At 44.8% G+C, this 19,496-nt stretch overlaps 1 protein-coding gene across 3 annotated transcripts in view; it reads left to right on the top strand.

Annotated features, from left to right (window-relative positions):
* The window catches only part of MCM10 (minichromosome maintenance 10 replication initiation factor), a 306,573-nt gene that overhangs the window by 50,007 nt on the left and 237,070 nt on the right, over positions 1-19,496 (top strand). For all 3 annotated transcript variants that reach the window (XR_013606921.1, XM_078674170.1, XM_078674171.1), the window contains exon 5: positions 6,762-6,896. Coding sequence is in view for 2 of the 3 variants with exons in the window: in XM_078674170.1 (XP_078530296.1) it covers positions 6,762-6,896 (135 nt within the window). In the remaining variant the exon portion in view is untranslated. The remainder of the gene's footprint in view (positions 1-6,761; positions 6,897-19,496) is intronic.

Genomic DNA, 19,496 nt, shown 5'->3' on the forward strand with positions numbered 1-19,496 from the left:
CAACCCCCTCAACTTATCAGTTATTCCAACACCTGGTCCCAGGTTTTCAAGTTGTCTCCTGATAGATGGATATATGTAACAGTATTAACAAAAGAACATACTTTTGATCTTTAAAAAAATCCTTCACAAACAAGTATACATATCTTCACTGGCGTTGAGGCCTCCCGGATTCATACTGTTAAACTCCAGGATATACCTCGTTTCCAGCAATTGTAGCTTAGCATCTCTATTACCTCCCCTCTTCAGGGGTAGGATCGTGTCAACCAGATAGTATTGAAGACCCTCAGGGTCACTGTTGTGTGTTGACTCAAAGTGCCGCGCTACTGGATATGTATGATCCTTTCCTGATATGGCTCTCAGGTGCTGCAGTATCCGTTTGTGGGCGGGCAGCCGTGTGCTGCCCACATAGCACAGCCCCCACGGACACTGCAGCACGTAGACCACGTATTCTGTTTTACATGTGAGTCTTTTACTGATAGCAATTGGTCTATCATGAAAAGGGATAGAGTAATGAGTCCTATTTACTCCGTGGCGACCCGCTTTACAAAATGGACATTTTTTAAAACCCTTATTCAGGTCCATCCAAGTACCTGAAATTGGTTTGTCCAAATTATTGCTTACCAGTGCATTGGTCATTGTCAGTGACTTACGAAAAGTAAGTTCAGGTTTGTTGGACACTAATTTCCCTATCACTGGATCCCCTTTTACTAGGTTCCAGTTTCTGCTGAAGATTTTTCTAATCTCCGCATGTTGAGTACTATAGGTCACTATGGCCCTAGATTGTATAGACTCTGACTTAGTTTCTGCACTCTTGGTTTTAGGTTTTAAAACTTGTTCTCTAGGGATGCTTCGGGTGCGTTCAATTGCCATGTCTACTATATCTAAACTATACCCTCTCTCCAAAAAACGGATTCTGCTATCCCTCTGAGCTCTCTCACACTCTTTATCAGTACTACAGATCCGTCTCAGTCGCAGCATCTCCCCATAAGGGATGCTGCGAATGAGATGTCGAGGGTGCTGGCTAGTAGCATGCAACACTGTATTCCCCGAAGTTGCCTTCCTGTGTAATTTAGTCTCCAACTTGTTATCCTCAATGTATACTACGACATCCAAAAAGTTTACCCTTTCTTTATGGATCTCTGATGTAAACTCTAAATTGTAGATGTTATCATTCAGTTTTTCTACAAAACCAGTGGCCTCTTCCTTGGATCCCTTCCAAATCATAAACAGGTCATCTATATACCTTAAATATACAATCACATTGTTGGTCATTATGGCCTTATGGTTGTCCATGAGGACCCGCTCCTCCCACAGTCCCATGTGCAAGCACGCAAAACTGGGGGAGAAGCAGGCCCCCATGGCCACGCCTCTGAGCTGCTGGTACACCTGGCCGTAAAAAATAAAGAAATTCTGCTTGAGGCATAGCTTCAACATTCCAACAATCATTTTGTTGTGATGCATATAATTCATAGGACGCTTATCCAAATAGTATTCCACTCTCTTTATACCATCACTGTGTCTAATCGAAGTATACAACGACTTAACATCCAAAGTCATTAGCAAATAGTCCTCATTCCAAACAATCTCCTTCAATTTGCATATAAAATCAGTGGTATCTCTCACATACGATTGCAATTTCGGAACCCATTCTTGCAGGAAATAATCAATGTATCTCGAAATGTTCTCAGTCGACCTGTCAATGGCTGATATTATCGGCCTTCTGGGTGGAACAGCAACATCCTTATGGACCTTTGGTAAAGGTAAAAAGTAGGGATGACCGGATGATCTTTTTTCAAAAATTGAAATTCATCTTTAGAAATTAAACCAGCGCTTCTCCAAGCCATTAATTTCGAATTTTGTTCGTTCCAGGCTGTCCTGATTGCCCCTATATTGCTTTTTTTGTAACAGGATTGGTCCCCCAGTTGTTTTTCAGCTACCCTTATATAGAGGTCACGATCCCACAGGACAATATTCCCGCCTTTATCTGCCTTTTTCACTACAACGTTCTTGTTGGTGTTTAGTTTCTTTATCAAATTGTTGTAGCTCTGGTTTTGTCGGTTAATGGCAGAGTGCTTTTTGTTTGTGGCTATGTACAGTTTTTTAGGTCCTCTGTAATGAAGTCATGGTAAACATCAAGGTTATCATGAGTCATGATCGGTAAGAAAGTTGATTTGGCTTTGAATGGTGTGGTGCCTGTCCCAGTATTGCCCTCAATCTGTGTGGTTTCCATTAGGCTGACATCCGCACCTTCTTGTTGAAGTGACCAGATCTCTTGGAAAGAGGGTTCATCACTTACTGTTAGAAGAGATGGACTCTTTAAAGGTGGATTTTTGGCCTTTCTATATGGATATATATATATATATAGATATATATATATATATATATATATATATATATTTAGTATATTCCACAAAAAGTTGCCCTGAAGCATGAGACACCCACAACAGCGTTTTCAGACCTTTTATTCTCCGAGGTAGCAGGAATACCAACAGCTTCTCGCAGCAGTATCTCAGTCCCAAACATGTTTCAAGCTTCACAGCTCTTGTTCACTGGGGTTTCCCGGCGGAGAGATTGCTTGGTTTGGCGCCGTATTTGCAGCGCGTAATATATACAAATCGCCATGATGGGCGTTGCCAAGTTGCACTCTGGTCTTTGTAGTTGTCAGTCTGTAGTAGCTTGCAACTATTCCTCCGCTTTAATTGCTTTAATAGATTTGCTGAGTTGAAAAACAAGGGTTTCTTGCCAATATTGGCCCAGCAGCACGATCCTCGCTGTTTCCTCCTTGATGCCGTTTTTCAACTTCCACCAGCGTCGAGGAGCCGCCTAACTGCGCGGCGGGGTTGTCTCGCGACCCGAGGCCGGCCGCAATTTATTCCACAAAAAGTTCACCAAACAGTAGATAAGCAACCAGAAGCCCTTTCGAATGAAGAACCACTGCCCTGAGGAACACCATCCACTCAGTAGCTCCCTCAGATCCATGTCCCCACTTTATATACAGTTTTGGAATAACCATCATCTCCCCCGTGCTTACCGCTATCATCAACCCCTCCATAAACATCGCCACCTTCCCGTCTTGCTGTAAAAATGTAGAAGTCCACGCCCCACTGTGAGAAGCTTGGCTTCTGTTGCAGTAACCCCCCCACACTTTTTGCCAGACTGCTGATGCACTTTGACTTAATGTGCCCTGGGTTCCTGCCAATCAGGTTCCCAGGGCCTATGTTCTTTCCCCAAAACTGCACCTTGTACACCCAATTGGCTCTCTATTGCCACAGGCCAGCCCCTGGTAAATGGTACCACAGGTACCCAGGGCACTGTGGCCGGGGAAGACCGCTAAGGGCTGCAGCATTTATTGTGCCACCCTTAGAGGACCTGTACCTTTATACACACACACACTCTTCATTGCGTGCTGCGTGTTTTGGTGCAGAACAAAGGGAAGAGTCCCTCTGCCCTGGCATAGGTCGGCCACCCCTCTAGCTGGGTGCACTATACCAGTGGTGAGGGTACAGGTGCATGAGCCCTGTACCTCTACAGTGTCTAAGCTAATTCTTAGACATTGTAAGTGCAGTAATGCCATTAAGAGTATATCAGGGCTCGACAAATCCACTCGCCCGCTCGCATTTGCGAGGGAGAATGGATGAGGACGAGCTATTTTTAGGTCCTACTCGCCCTTTCTGGCGAGTAGGAAGTCAAACTAACTTTTGTCCTCTGTCTTTGAAAACAGAGCAAAAGTGACAAGATAACATGATTTAAAGGCATTTTTATTGCTCATAAAGGGAATGAGCAATAAAGATGCCTTTAAATCTTGTTATCTTGTCACTTTTGCTCCGTTTTCAGAGACGGAGGTCAAGTGGGTTGCAGTCAGGTCGAGGGGATTTTCCATGGTACTAGACCTGCAGGACTAGTACCATTTTTCGGATTTGTCGAGCCCTGTATATGGTGCTGGGAGTTTGTCATTACAAACTCCAATGCACCATAATGGCTTTAATGAAAACTGGGAAGTTTGGTATCAAATTTCTCAGCACATTAAACCCACACTGATTCCAGTGTGGGATTTAATGAGAAATGCACTCAGAGCGCATCTTAGCGATGCCTCCTGAAAAACGGCCAACCTTTGGTGGGTTCCCTGACTGGTACACACCAGCCTGCTATTACGAGACCTGTTTCTGGACCCCTGGGGTGGGAGCCTTCACTCCCTGGGCCCAGAATCAAAGCCTTTCCTGGGCGGAGGTGTTCACACCCCCCCCTAGGCCAGGAAGAGCCATCTGTGGCAGGGGAGCTTCAAAGGCCTTGCAGCCTTTGTAATGTGACCCCCAGACTCTCCTGCTTTCAGCCCAGAAGGTGTGCCCACCTCTGCCAACCCCACCCCTCAGGTGGGGTAGGCAAGGTGAAACCCACTCTTCAGTGCCCACCATTTTGCAGATGGCAGGCACTCCCCAATCAGGATTAGGGATTGTGCTCATTCCCCCACGTGGGTTGAGCACACCAAGGGTATAGTAACCTTGAGGTCAGTAGCCCATTGCCAATTCAAACGGTTTACACTGCATTACTACTGTAAAGTATGTATTGCTTACCTGTGCACGGCTTGCTTGGTTCTAAAAAATAAAATAACTAAAAGATTCTTTTTATACAAAAACAATTGGTCTGAAGTTCAGTCTTTGAGTGTGTGAAATCATTTGCTGACTGAGTGTGTACAACAAATGCTTAACACTGTCCTCTGATAAGGCCTTGCTGGTAGGCACACTACCACAAATAGAGAGTAAGGTGCTATCTACTTTTACCTATGCCTACCTTTGGGGTTCCACTGGACTCTGTGCACACTATACCTCACTTTGGTATAGTATATACATTGATAGTATATACAGAGCCACCTTCATACACCTACTGAAGAAACCAACACCATCACCAGCTACAGACCCGTGCCTCTTGCCGTTTCCATCTAAAGTCATGGATAAAGCCATCAATACCCAACTTGTGTACCACCTAGAACTCCATCAACTTCTAGACCGTTCTCAGTCAAGCTTTTACACTTACCGCAGCACAGACAGGCCTCGTTGCAGCCACCGATGACATCAGCAGCATCCTTAACCGAGGAGAAGCGGCCGTATTCATCCTCCTCAATCTCTCCGCAGCTTTCGATACGGTCTCCCACAAGTCACTCATCACAAAGCTTCAGCACTTGGGTGTCTGCGTACCGACCCTCAAGTGGATATCCTCCTCCCTCACAGACAGAACTCAATGAGTTAGAACCTCCGCCCCCCAACACACACACCTCAGAACCAAAGAAACTCATCTGCTGAGTCCCTCAAGAATCGTCACTCAGCCCAACATTCTTCAACATCTACATGACCCCCTCGCAGACATCGTCCGAGCCTGTGGTGTCAACAAAGATTCCTACTCTGACGACACACAGCTCAGCCTCTCCCTTACCGATCCAGCCAGCACCGCCAAAGTAAACTTTGCCAACTGCATGAGCAACGTCACTGCTTGGATGAAAAACAACTGCCTCCAGTACAACACAGACCAAACGAAATCCTACTCTGCAGCAGCAATCACTCCCCTGGGGACACCACTTGGTGGATCTTCAAACTTGGCCTCCTCACTCACCCCTGCGGACCATGCAAAGAACCTCTGGCTCATCCTGGACACCACCCTTTCCATAAGGAGACAGATCAACGCTGTCTCCTTATCCTGTATCTACGTACTGCGAATGCCACCACGATTTTCTAGTGGATCCCACTGAACATGAGACGAACGGTTACCAGGCTCGTATCACAAGTTGATTTGATTACGGAAATGCCCTCCACCTCTGAATCCAAGCCCATGTCCTACGCCGACTCCAAACCACCCAGAACGCTGCAGCTAGACTCATTTGGAACATCCCATGAAATAGTCACATCTCTCCACATCTCACCAATCTCCACTGGCTCCCAATCACGGAAAGATGTAAGTTCAAGCTACTTGCCCATACCTACAAACCTGTCCACAATTCAGGTCCAGCCTACCTTAACTACTGCCTCAACTTCTAACAAACCACCATACACCTTCGATCTGCGTCCCAAGCAAGAGCATACTAACCTTGCATCAAGAAAACCAGACATCGAAGACGCTCCTTCCATTACCTCGCAGCTAATACCTGGAACGACCTCCCAAAACACTTCAGAACCTGCCCCTCCCACATGGACTTCCGAAGAAACCTCAAGACATGGCTGTTCCATATGAAACAAGCATGACCCTCAACACCCCTGACCCCCATTTCAAGCCTGCTTTTTTCGGCTCCTGGATACCCTCACTGATTATTAGCTACGCTTTACAAATTCACATAACATAACAATACGAATAACCTTTTCACATTATCACCTATCTGTTCTAATCCAGGTGCACCTAGTCCATTACTAGTAGTAGTCTTTCAGCATCGACTCTGCGGTTGCTTTTTTTTTTATCTTCCACGGGCTTTCAAAGTTTATACCTCAGGTGAATCATGGTTGGAGAATGGAATGGAAATGTTGCACTAGGCTAAGAAATGGCTCCATGCTTTCTTAGGTGAAACTGTATAATGGGGTGACACTTAACCTGACAGACTCCATCTCTTGGACGACCCAGCCACTGGAAGAAACATGGTAATGGAAAGTACGGAGTAGATCTCTTTTTCACATTTAACCAATATAGAAACTGTTAAAACATTTGAAAGACACGGGCATTTCAGTCTTTCTTTATGGTCTGCTTTGCATATAGTCTTTCTTTATGAATATTTTCTTTTACAGAGAAATTGAATCCATTAAGGGAACAGAATACCAGGAAACTAATGGAGTCAGATGTCTTCTCTGCTCAGCTTGCATCTCCAGCTTTGCCAAAGGTCAAACACAGAGATGCACCAAAAGTGAAGCACCTTCAAACAGGTACAGTTGTGATGTATCTGGTTTTGCATATTCACATATCCATGCATTACCCCTTTTGTCACCCACGTTTTTTGCATCTTTGTATAATTTGCAATACCATTTATTCATTTTTGTTAGAACCATTATCAAAATAAATAGGCCAGTTGGCCACGTTCTCTTTGCCATCTTTCTCATTTCCCTCAAAGTGGCCCATATACTGAGAATCCCTGGGGTTGAATGAAAGAGAGGACAAGTTTTTATACAGTTTGTGGTCATTGCTCATTTAATTCCGTAACACCCTCCCAAAGCTTCCTCCATTCCATAGATGAGGAGAGGTGGTGTCATGGTTGTTCAGGGCAATTGCTGAAGGAGACTGACCTAAAGCCTTCTATGAATTTTTGTTGTCATTGTTGATTGCATGGGCTCAGGTAGACTGTTTGTTTTCTCTAGCCAGTCTAATGCTCATGAGAATTGATCTAAATATTTTACGAAGCGGTCAGATCCTAGGCGTCTGCAACATCACACTGCAAGTGCATATTCATACTTTTCAGGCGCTCATAAGTTCTACTCCAGACTGTCCTATGTCTTTGTGCCCAAGGGGAGATTGTCGACTTGTCCCAGGCCGAATATCTGGTGAGGTGCACTCTGATCACTCTCCGCTACATGTCCTCCTGGGGGCACCTGCGGATGGACCCAAAACAGGAAGGAAAGTTAATGCATGGGAGTTGAAGGACAAAGAGGTAGCAAAGGGATTTAGAGTAGACACAGAATACTACTTCAAAGAAAACAAACACTCAGTGGGTTTCAAGGCCGTACTATGTGAAGCCTTCTAAACTGTGCTTAGGAACAGAGCCCAGAACTTGGTTCCCCAAAAAAGGAGAGAGTGAGCTGAACTAGAGACACTGGAAGGTAAGATTTTACAGCTTGAGAGGTCACTGAGTGCACTCACCAATCCCCTGGCTGTAAGGCAGATTGTGGCATATCATACAAAATACAGGGACATGGCGCAAGAGAAGGCAAAACAACAAATGATGGCATCCTACACCGATTGTACAAAACTGGCGGTAAGGCAGGCAAATTACTAGCGGGGCTGGGACGCCCAATGGGTGCAGACATTAATGAGCCAGTCAGGGGACCGCCTCCACACCAACACCTTGATAGGGGCTGAATTCATAAGATATTTTGAACAGTTTTACGCTGCAAGACAGCTTCATGACTCCCAGGCTATTGCCTCCTACTTGGCCCAGGTTACTGCGCTGGCCCTGAATGCGGAGGACTGAGAGACCTTTGAGGCAGATTTTACTTTTGGTGAAGTGCAGGATGCAGTGGCTAAGCTGAGGGCGGGGAAAACACCAGGCCCCAATGGCATACCAGCAGAGTTTTATGAAAGAAATGCAAACTTACTAGGGCCCCATCTTCTCAACCTGTTTAGAGAGGGGAAGAAAAAAGGCTACCTCTAACCTCCGGAGAGCAGCAATAGTTTCCATTCCCAGGGAGGGGAACCAAAGGGATAGATGCAAATAATAGCACCCTATCTCCCTCTTAAACGTAGAGACCAAAATACTGGCTACCATCTTATCGGCTTGCCTCTTCCAGGTCATTACCCTATTAATACATCAAGACCAAAGGCATTCATGCCCGGTATGTCGACTTGCCACAATTTGTGACACACACACACGCACGTCTGGATGATAACCGTACAGGCCTGACCGTTTCCTCATGTACTCTTGTCATTAGATGCTGAAAAAGCATTTGATGCTGTTCATTGGCCCTTCCTGGTGCAGATGCTCATGAAGTCTGGTTTGGTCCACAGTTTCGAAACTGAGTTGGACTACTGTACAAAACCCTGATGGCCTTTGTCTGGGTCAATGGGAAAACAGCAAAGGTATTCCCTATAGAGAGAGGGATGAGACGGGGATTCCCTGACTCTCCTTTATTATTTGCCCTCACACTGAAATCTCTTGATTGCATGATTAGGCAGCACCCCAGATACAAAGGTTCTGTATTTCGCTTTGTGATGCCAGTGAGAAAACATTGTTTCTTAATACAGATGACCTGTTCCTTTATGTGACAGAGCCCGATGTTGCCATCCCAACTGTTTGAGTTATTGGAAACATATGTGGCACACTCGAGCTATAGTATCAACTGGAGCAAATCAAAGTTATACGTCCCACAGGCTTACATACCACCCCTGCCCCTACCGCAGGGTCTCTGACTCTCCACAGATGGTTTTCTATAATTAGGGATTTGTATGACCACTCACAGGGAACTCTGCACCCAATGCAGTTTTGGAATTTTGGAGGAGTCGTCACAAGATTTCTGACAAATGTGTGCTGGCGGAGGTGTCTCCCCCTTACACTTATGGGGCAAGCAGCCTTGTTTAAAATTATCACCCTGCCAAAATTGGTGTATGCGCTGCAAAAACACCTAGTATCCAGTAGTGCAGTCAATGTTCACTAGGGTCCATGGAGGGAGGGGTGGGTGGGAGGTTACTTACTTTACTGCAAAGGTATCAAATCAAATAGTGCCTTAGCGCTCCCAAATATTGAATGCTATTATTGGGTGGCTCACTTAATTGCCATCAATGACTGGTATTGGAATTTGCAGGGTTGGAGAAACGCACACATAAACACTATTTATATGGGGTCAATGGTGCACATACTCTTGCGCCGGCAACACAAGTTCCTCGCAGGCATGGCACAAGACAACGAAAAAGTTGAGATGGGCACACAAGATTACTCTGGGAATCACCTCTGTAGAGGGGTAGGTGGTGGGGGAGGTTTCCGGACTGCACGTCTTTGAGGCTTGGGACAAAATAGGGATCTCCAAAATAGGAGACATACTTGAAAATGGAATGCTTATTTCATTTCCTTGGATGAGACGGAACTACCAACTGCAACATACTCGATTTTTAAAATATGCACAACTACTCCATGCTTGGCAGACAGAATGTTTAGATGAAGCTGACATCCCGTAATATGCACCCCTAGTGGGACCATCTTGATGGAGGAACTTGGCAGAGGTGCCGTTTTTCAGACATACAGGTCCATAAGTAACAACATACCTGACTCATTGGTGCACTTGAGGGAGAGATGGACTGGGATTTGGGCGTCATGGAGGACATTGATTGGGAGACTGCATCCATAGGAAGTGGGTATCAAAACTAGTCTACACCTTATCCAGTTTAAGGTCCTACACAAGGTCTATTTTGAACACCAAAAACTACATACCATGGGCAAGGCTCCCACTCCCAGGTGTCTGAGATGCACAGAGAAAATAGGCTCCTTTATGTACATGATATGGGATTGCTCTCTCATACAGCATTACTGGAAAGGGATCATCCGAGAGCTTTTACATATACTGGAGGACAACTCCCCTTTGACCCTAAATACATTATGCTGGGGATTCCTGATAATGTGGACCTGTCCCATGCCAAACGTCTGTGTAGTGCATTTGGCCTAGTGATGGCAAAAAGAGATCTCGTGAGGCACTTGGGTGTCCCGGAAAATCTCTCCCTGCAGGAGTGGCGATCGTAGTGGACCTCTACATGGCGGCTGAGAAGGTGATATATCGTAGTAGGGGTTGCCCCGTAAATTTCTTTAGATCTGGGGATGGGGAAGGGCATACTATGGACTGGACATGGTGGGGGGTAGCTCAGCCCCAGCCGCGCTACAAGGAGGTGATAAGACCCAAATGCACTAGGAGTTAAACGGGATGGTTATTTACAAATGCAATTGATATGTCTTAATGTGGTGGCAATGTATAATTTAATGTCTTGTGAACTGTACTGTGCAGTACACAATTGCTCTTGTATATCTTTGTTGCATATTCACGTGCTGGGTGCCTGTTACGCAAGAATGAATGCCAAATGTTTTTTTTTTTGTGTTTTTTTTATGCTTCCTACATTAAAATAAGATATATATATATATTTTTTTTTTAACAAAGCGACTGTAGGGGGCTGATTTAAAGCACTTCTATGTATACTTTTTTGGGTTGATGATATCAATCAATCAGGATTTATAAAGCGTGGCTAATTACCCAAAAGGGTACCCAGGCGCTTTTATGATATGAGCTGTGGCAGACCTTAAAACTGAGCATTTAATTACTCATGTAAAAGTACAACAGTCCTATCAAGAGATGCTTTCTTCTGGCCTAGAAACAAATTAAAATCCAAAGCGTAGAAAAGCTTTTTAAATCTACTTGGAAGAATAATGTTCACTGCACCCAATTTTCCACATGCATTAAAATACCCAGATGTACAAGAGCTTGTATACAAAGGAAATGGGATGTCACTGTAGCGAAAGAGCTCGATTTACAGGATTTTCTACCTCTTCTTTCTGAGTTGGCTTTCAGAAGTGAACTTTCCACACTGACAAGTTGTATGGAACAATTTATGCGTGAGGGAGTGTGGATGTAATACATTGACAGTGCTGATGTTCTGTGTCGCACTCAAAGCATGAGGAATTATAGTAACTTACTTGCTGTCCGAATCTTATTTCCCAAGCCTTTTTAGGTTGAGCATCAGCGTGCATGCACAAGACCTGCTGTCATCTGTCTTTACGGAGTGTAATCCCGCCTTCTGCTTCAATTGGCTCACCCTTCCATTGCTTGTATTTCCGGCTCCCTTATTGGTGGGGCTCCCGATACTTCACTTCTGGTTTTTTTTTTGGTTTTTTTTTGTTTTGTTTTTTTACTTCAGGAGCACTGCCAACTACAGTTTCATTACACTTGTTCCTTTGGGAACTACTTGTTTCAAATTAGTGCTAATGTTCTACTTGGCGAGTCATGCTAATTCCTTGCAAGCTTTCTTTATCTGCTTGTTCGCAGTTTTGTTTCAAAGCATTCTATAGTGTTTTTAAAGATTTTTGGAAACATGTGCAGCTGTGGGCAAAATTGTTTTCAAAGATGTGCTCTGGGTCATTTCAAAGATGTGCTCTGGGTCATTTCAATTGTGCATATTTTAACAAAGGCATGGGAAAGTCATAAAGGCATGCAGGCTCGACCACAAGACTGGCGCCACCCACTCAGTTAAAGGATTATTAAAGGCAGTTTCGTGACTATTTTTCTGCAAATAAGAATGTTTGTTAGATTATTTTGTCAAAAAATATTCCGGCATTAACATAAGCAAGGAAAGGGTGCAATACCACAGTCTGTTACTAGGTGCCCCTGTTGAGTTGAAAACGGACCTCTATTATCCACATAAGATACTGCATCCTAAATGCAATTATAAAAAGAAAGATTGCAATTGAACATACTTCCAATAAAAACAAATGGAAAGGTAGGCTCTGCTCTAATCTTTTTAAAAATTTATTTTATAATTGCATTAAGGGTGCAGTGCCTTAAATTGCTAATAAAGGTCCCTTCTAAACTCCACAGGGACACCTATTTACAGCCTGTGGTACTGCACCCTTTCGTTGCTTTATATATATTTTATTAGTTATGGTACTGATGGAATATGTTTGGACAAATCAAGTCATTTCAATTGTGCATATTTTAACAAAGACGTGCAGGTTCTGCCACGAGACTTGCGCCACACACCCTTAAGCGGGGGATCTGTCTCTCTTAAGCTCTGTGTGGTTCTTCAACGAATCTTGCGCTGATGTCACCCCGTGTTACATGGTTGCACAGTGCTGTGGCAGGCAGGGGTCCGCAAGCAGAATACGGACTGCCGAGTGTCACTTGTCTCTGCCACTGAAGTTTGTCTCTGGACTTACACAGTATCTCAGGCAAAGCTGGACTCAGCCAGAACCTTTCCAGCCCGTGTTAGTATGGAGACCTCATGAAAGCAGCAGCATTTCTTCCACTTATTAAAATGCACTGTCTGACTGTGCCGGGAAGATCTTTTACTAAACCTATATGCTGGACGGGATTATGCCAGTCAGTCAGGATGCGATTTTGTGCTGTACACCTCGAGCACATACACTGCCAGCTGCTAGCGAAAACCTTCCCTCCACCACATTAGAGAAGTAGTGGGTCCAAATGCTCTATTTTAAAAACGTTGTATTTACTGACAACAATTAGCATTTTTCATCAGCCTAGCGACTTGGAGATATTTGGCAGACCCCCACACCCATTTGGCTCCTGAAGTGAAGGTTACAGGACTTTTGTAAAATAATGCAGCAGACATTACAGTATAACTGGCAGTTTAGATAATATGTTAACTTTTTTTAATAGGTAGCACTAATTTCCTGTTGTTTCTTCCTAGTTGTCGTGTTGCACACATATTGCAAACCAGTTTACAGATTATTAAATGCAGTTTAGTGTCTATCTTTTTGCAAATAAGAATGTTTGTTAGATTATTTATGTTGTCAAAAAATTAACATAAGTAATTGAAGAAATCCACAAATCAAGGAAAGGGTGCAATACCAGAGGCTGTTACCAGGTGTCCCTGGGGAGTTGAAAACGGACCTCTATTATCCACATAAGATACTGCATCCTAAATACATTTATAACAAGCATTGGCATAGCCAATAGGTCTCGCCTTTGGGACCTTGTAAGTAAAAAAAACGGAAGTATAAGACTTCACGTTTACTTCGTATTTAGGATGCAGTAAATGTAAACGTGAAGTCTCATCACAAGGTCCCAAAGGCGAGACCTATCAAAGTGCAGTTTAATCTGTCCTTGAGCATGCATTCAGAGAGCTTGGGGCTATTTTCACATCACCAGTCGGAGGATGCCGCAACCTTCACTATGAGTCAGCAGAACTAATAGGCCCAACTTAAGAGCAATCTGAAGATCACGAAGTCCCCAGCCTCAGCACTCACGTCCATGACCAAGCTATAGAATTTCCCATAATGCCTTTCGAGGGAGAGCGTGGTATGAACGTGCCCCTTGCAAGAAAAAGGTGTGCAGTCCCCATAGCACTCCACATTTACTAACTATTGCTGGGTGCAGCTTGTTAAGTTCTGCGTCAGTCTACAGACATTATTGATGACCCCAGAATTGACCAGGGAAGTGATTTTCTCACCCTCTTTTTACAATGACCATCACCAATTCTGCCGTGTGATAACGAGCGTGTTCTAGGAAAACAAATATAGGCCTTTTGAGTGAGTTTCCCTTTATTATAACCCTTTAAATGAGTTTGGTGCCTAGAACCTGTGAGGTCCGACTGGGATGACGAGGAGCTTTGAAGGCTAAAACCCAGGTGGAGGCACTGGGACAACGTTGATTATTGTAGACATTCCACACGGGGCAAAACACACACGTCATCCACCTTCATGTATGGCCGGCCCGTTCGTAATTAACACTGCTCGTTGAGTAACTTCCTCCCCACACAAAGAGGCGAGAATCCGCCCTGTGACCTTCAGTCGATGGAGGGGAGCGGGGATTAAGGGGCTACATTCAATTTTACAATGCTGTAATACGAGGCGGTAGAATTATTTATCTAAAGCAGCTGGCCTGAGATTGGGCCAAGTCCACCCTTGCTGAGACAGCGGTCTGAAATCACAAGTCTCAACCCCTTGGTCTACCACTTGGCCTCTTCCAGTGGATTCTCGAGTGCTCACCATTCGCAGCTGGACCTAATCGATAAGGAGCCCAACCTGGGAAAAAAATGCAAAGAATGGTGTTTAGCATACCTGTGCTATCTCCTCACTCCCATCCCTTCCACGGAATGACAAGCTCTGCTGTTTAGGACACGAGCAGATCTTTGGATTGGACCATTAAGACACAATGGGGGGTGGGCACCTTCTCCGATAAGCTTTCAGATAAGGGCCTTCTCTAGAGCCGGTCACAGCCATTGTGATATTCATGCTTGAATATGTGTGTATGCCATCCACACCACACCAGCCAATGGATGTATCTTGTTCCCAGTGTCGGTCTGGCCTAAAGGCAATCAGGCATGGGCTAGTCTCGCAAATGAGTGCGTGGGCCGTTTATTTTAGCAGTTTGTTGGCGTGTTTTATGGCAAGGTGGGCCTTTTTTTTCCTGTTGATTTCAATGATATTGTTGTCACGAGCATTGACTGCAGCAAACACAAACGCATGCACTCCCCCCTGCAAAATACCCATACAGTATGCATGGGCATCCGCAGAAATTTTTCCAGGGGTGAGGGGGCTAACCTGGCAAACGAAGGGGCGTGGCTAATGTTAATCAATAGGGGCGGGGCTTAAATGGCAGACAATCAGGATCAGGTAATGCTCAGGCCAAGCTGAGAAAAAAAGTGGTGAATTCTGCATTTGAAACTGGACAACAATTAGAGCACACATATGAACCCTAATATTACCCCCTTAAAACTCATACATTCTCTGATCCCTAAAATTAGCCCCCTGGCACCCCAAAACCCATAATCCATACCCGCCCTAACCCCTAAAATTAGCCCCCTGGCACCCCAAAACCCATACCCGCCCTGAACCCTAAAATTACTCCTGGCACCCCAAAACCCATATCCACCCTAAAATTTCCCCCTGGCACCCCAAAACCCATACCCGCCCTGAACCCTAAAATTACCCCTGGCACCCCAAAACTCGTACCCACCTTGAACCCTAAAATTATCACTGCCACCCCAAAACCCATACCCACCCTGAACCCTAAAATTACTCCTGGCACCCCAAAACCCATATCCACCCTAAACCCTAACATTTCCCCCTGGCACCCCAAAACCCATACCCGCCCTGAACCCTAAAATTACCCCTGGCACCCCAAAACTCATACCCACCTTGAACCCTAAAATTATCACTGCCACCCCAAAACCCATACCCACCCTGAACCCTAAAATTACCCCACTGGCATCCCAAAAACCGAACGCTACGGGGCAGATTTACAAGCCAACTGGCATGGGTGCAAATTCAGGACAGTGAGTGTAAAAATTCAGGACAAAGGGTCAAAATTCAGGACAAAAATTCAGGACAGGGGGTCAAAATTCAGGACAAAAGATGAGGGTTACAGACATATACTATTGCGCAACCTTCTCTGATGTAAGTAAGTAAATAGACCACCACTAAAGTACAAGTGAAAATAAGTTTATATTAGGTTGAGACAATTGTGCACTTCATGGTTTGTCAGTATAAGTGCAGCTTTAAGCAAATGTGCAGGTCTTTTTGTGGTAACAAAACCGCCCCTACCTTTCCAGCTCCCACAGAAAACACCTGATGCCCGGTCCGGCCAGTCTGGCCTTGATACCACCCTCCTATGGCGCCCCTCATCTTCACATAGACCCTCTCTCATGTGTATTTAATTTCTTTTATAGTGCTACTCATCCCAAGTATGTGGGGCAGAGTTTTGGAGTGGGTTACAACACACACATATTATAAAGAGACCATCACTCATATAAATGGGAAAGTCAATGTATAGGAAATGTTGCTTAAGATAATGGGGATTACTTTCATCCATCATTCAGTCCTTCACCATTCATTCTGTCCTTCCATCTGTGTGCCCAACAATGTCCATATTCATTCATTTACAAACCTATCCATCACGTTTCCTTCCATCCATCATTTCACTTATCTATCACTCAATCCACCCTTTTACTCATCCATCATCCATCCATCTACCCTTTCACCCTATCCGTCCATACACTCATCCATCCACTCTTCCACCCATCCATCCATCCATTAACTCATCCATCCAGCCATTCACCCGTTCAGGCATCCATTTACCTATCCCCCCTTCCTCTTTCAATTCCCCTTTCATTTAGCCAGCCATCCTTCCATCCATCCACCCACCCATCCATTTACTCATCCACCCATTGAACCTATCATTCATCCATAATTTCACTCATCCATCCACCCTTTCACTCCTTCACTCATTGATTCATCCTTTTGTCCATCTACTCGCCCTTTCACTCACTCATCCAGCCTTACATCAACCCTTTCACTCCTCCATCCATCCACCCTTTCACTTATTCATCAATCCACCCTTTCACTCATCAATCCATCAATCATTCACTCATCCATCCACCCATTCACTCGCCCGTCATCCACCCTTTCACTCATCCACCCATCCATCATTTCACTCATCTATCCATCTATCCATCCATCCCTTCACTTATTTACTCACTCACCTTTACACATTAATTATGAGACCTATCAAGAACTCCACCCTTGCTGTAGTTCCTAAAGCAAGGGGTGGGGTGGAGCAGGGTTCACTATGTCCCTGCACATAGGCAATCTGAAAAAGTGGAACGCATGAGTCATGCATGATGCACAGTGCCTTGACGTGGGGCAACTGACATGGTGTTGTTTCCAGAGCGTTAAGTGGGATGAAAAAACTAGGGGGGTCTCGCCAAAAGGGTGTTTGATGTAATAAAATGCGTGGTTTAAAACACATGAGCTAAAAATCTGTGCTTAATATAATATGCCGCCCGACTGATATTTTTGTTGCTTCTGTCATTGCATCCAGATATATAATACAACAAGTAACGTTACACCTACAACAAGACAGAACTATTGGCTTTGTCTATGGTTGTTAGTTGCATAAAATAAAAAAGCCGCAACCATGGCTGCTATACTATAACTATAATCCTTTCCTTACAACTTCTTTCACTGCCTTCCTTTGGCTAACTGGATTCTCACCTAGCAGCAGCATGGGCGTTTTTGCACTTCCATGTGACAGAATTCCCTGCCCTGGACTAAGGGTGGAGGAGGCCTCCACATGCTGTGCCAGCCCAGACAGACCTATTGTCATTCTGTATGTGGCAATCAGCCCCACACAGAATGATAATGGGCGGGGTGGGGCTGCTCTTGTGCACACGGGAGGGCGAGGTGGCCCCATCAGGGAGCTGAGGCCTTTTGCAGGGAACAGCTCTGTTCCCTGCAATGCCTAAAATTAAGACGGACGGTTGGATGATGTCCTGCCTGAGGATGAGCCCCGGCGTCAGGCCTCCCTTCCGGGATGCATTTGTGCACATGGGCATGCGCTGGGGGGGGCCAAGAAGGGGCGCTCCAGGAGGTGCAAGCACCCCTCCTTGCCCCCCCCACCCCCTCGCACACCCATGACAGTATGTCTTTACAAGTTCAAAACTCCTCTGATTTGCACACGTGGGCCACCTTTTCATCTCGCTTGCTCGCTAATGGGGGGAACTTTTATTTTGGTGTCCGGGTGAAATTGTTGCCCCAGTTTGTTACTAATTTCCACTCACGTATTCTCAATATTCATATACATGAGAATATATATCTGGATAATTGTATTTTCCCCCTCCTGGTGGTTTATATGTATATAATGGAGAAAAACAGTTCTCTGACGCCCTGATGGCGTTCCAGCCGACCTTTTTAAGTGTGATATAGAGACATGGTCCAAAGTTCTCACCAATATTTTTAATAGAATCCCATCAACTGGGATCCCTAAGACCTGGTCGCAGTCGGTAATTGTCCCCATTTTCAAAAAAGGTAACAGAGGAGAGCCAAGCAATTACCGCCCAATTTCCCTCATAGACTCTGCAGTAAAGGTACTTGGCAGAGTGGTACTGTCTAAATTATCTGATTGGCTTGAGGATACAAATTCCCTTTCACCCATACAGTACGGGTTTAGAAAGGGACACAGTACCATTGACCAGAGCCTTAACCTTCAATTGCTAATTGGAAAGTATACTCTAGCGAAGCCAGGTAGTTTGTACATAGCTTTTATGGACCTATCCTCGGCCTTTGACCGAGTAAACAGGTCCAAGCTATGGGAACTGCTTCTCAAAATGGGTATCGATGAGAACATAGTATACTTTCTTGCGGACCTCCATCGGGATCTCACTGCTACAGTGAGATACGATCGGAAGGGGAATAAGACGGGTGAGAAAGGAATATCTAATGGGGTTAGGCAAGGTTGCATTCTAGCCCCATTATTATTCACCTTATATATTAATGATTTAGCAAGCATCCTGGGTACCGCCTGTAAAGATATTCCAAAGGCAGGCAAGTTTTTATTACCCGCTCTGTTATTTGCAGATGATGCCGCACTTTTATCGCGTACACCAGTGGGCCTACAAAGTCTCTTAAATACATTTTATGAGTTTATGTCCGCTCTGGATCTTGGTGTTACACTAAATCCCATGTCATGGCCTTGGGCACAAGGGGCAGGCAAAAGAAGTTGATGACCTTACATTGCAATGGAAATAGGCTATCTAGGGTAACCAAATTTCCATACCTAGGGGTGGTTTTTGATGAAAAATCCACCTGGCTTCCCCAACTGTTTGAGAAGAGAAATGCTTTTGTAAGATCCATCTCGGCTGTTTTAAGCTTTTCTCGCAAATTGGGGGTAAAACCACTAGAAGCAGTGTTAAAAGTTTATGACGCTAAATGCGTTTCCATTGCAATGTATGGCGCAGACTTATGGGGATTTAAGAATGTCAAGCAGCTACAGGTGGCAGAGGATACATTTTTAAAGTCTATTCTCTCTGGCCCACAATCAACATCATGTTTTATTGTCCACCAAGAGTGTGGGGTGGGTTATCTAGAAGACCGAATTGCTATCGCCCCCCTCTTGAAGTGGATTTCGGTATGGTTAAACCCAGAGGTTGAGGTAAACCATGAGATCTTGATGGATTGCCTTAAACTGGCACACTGGGACTCCATACCATGGTTAAACTATGTGAAAAAGATTGCAGTCTCATTGGGACGACCGGAACTTTTTGAGGAACCATCTAAACTGGTTAAAGCAGACATAAAATGGGTCAAGACCAACTTTAAACTACAC

Source organism: Lissotriton helveticus, chromosome 1_1, assembly GCF_964261635.1.
Source record: "Lissotriton helveticus chromosome 1_1, aLisHel1.1, whole genome shotgun sequence".
In the NCBI taxonomy this organism is placed as follows: domain Eukaryota; kingdom Metazoa; phylum Chordata; class Amphibia; order Caudata; family Salamandridae; genus Lissotriton; species Lissotriton helveticus.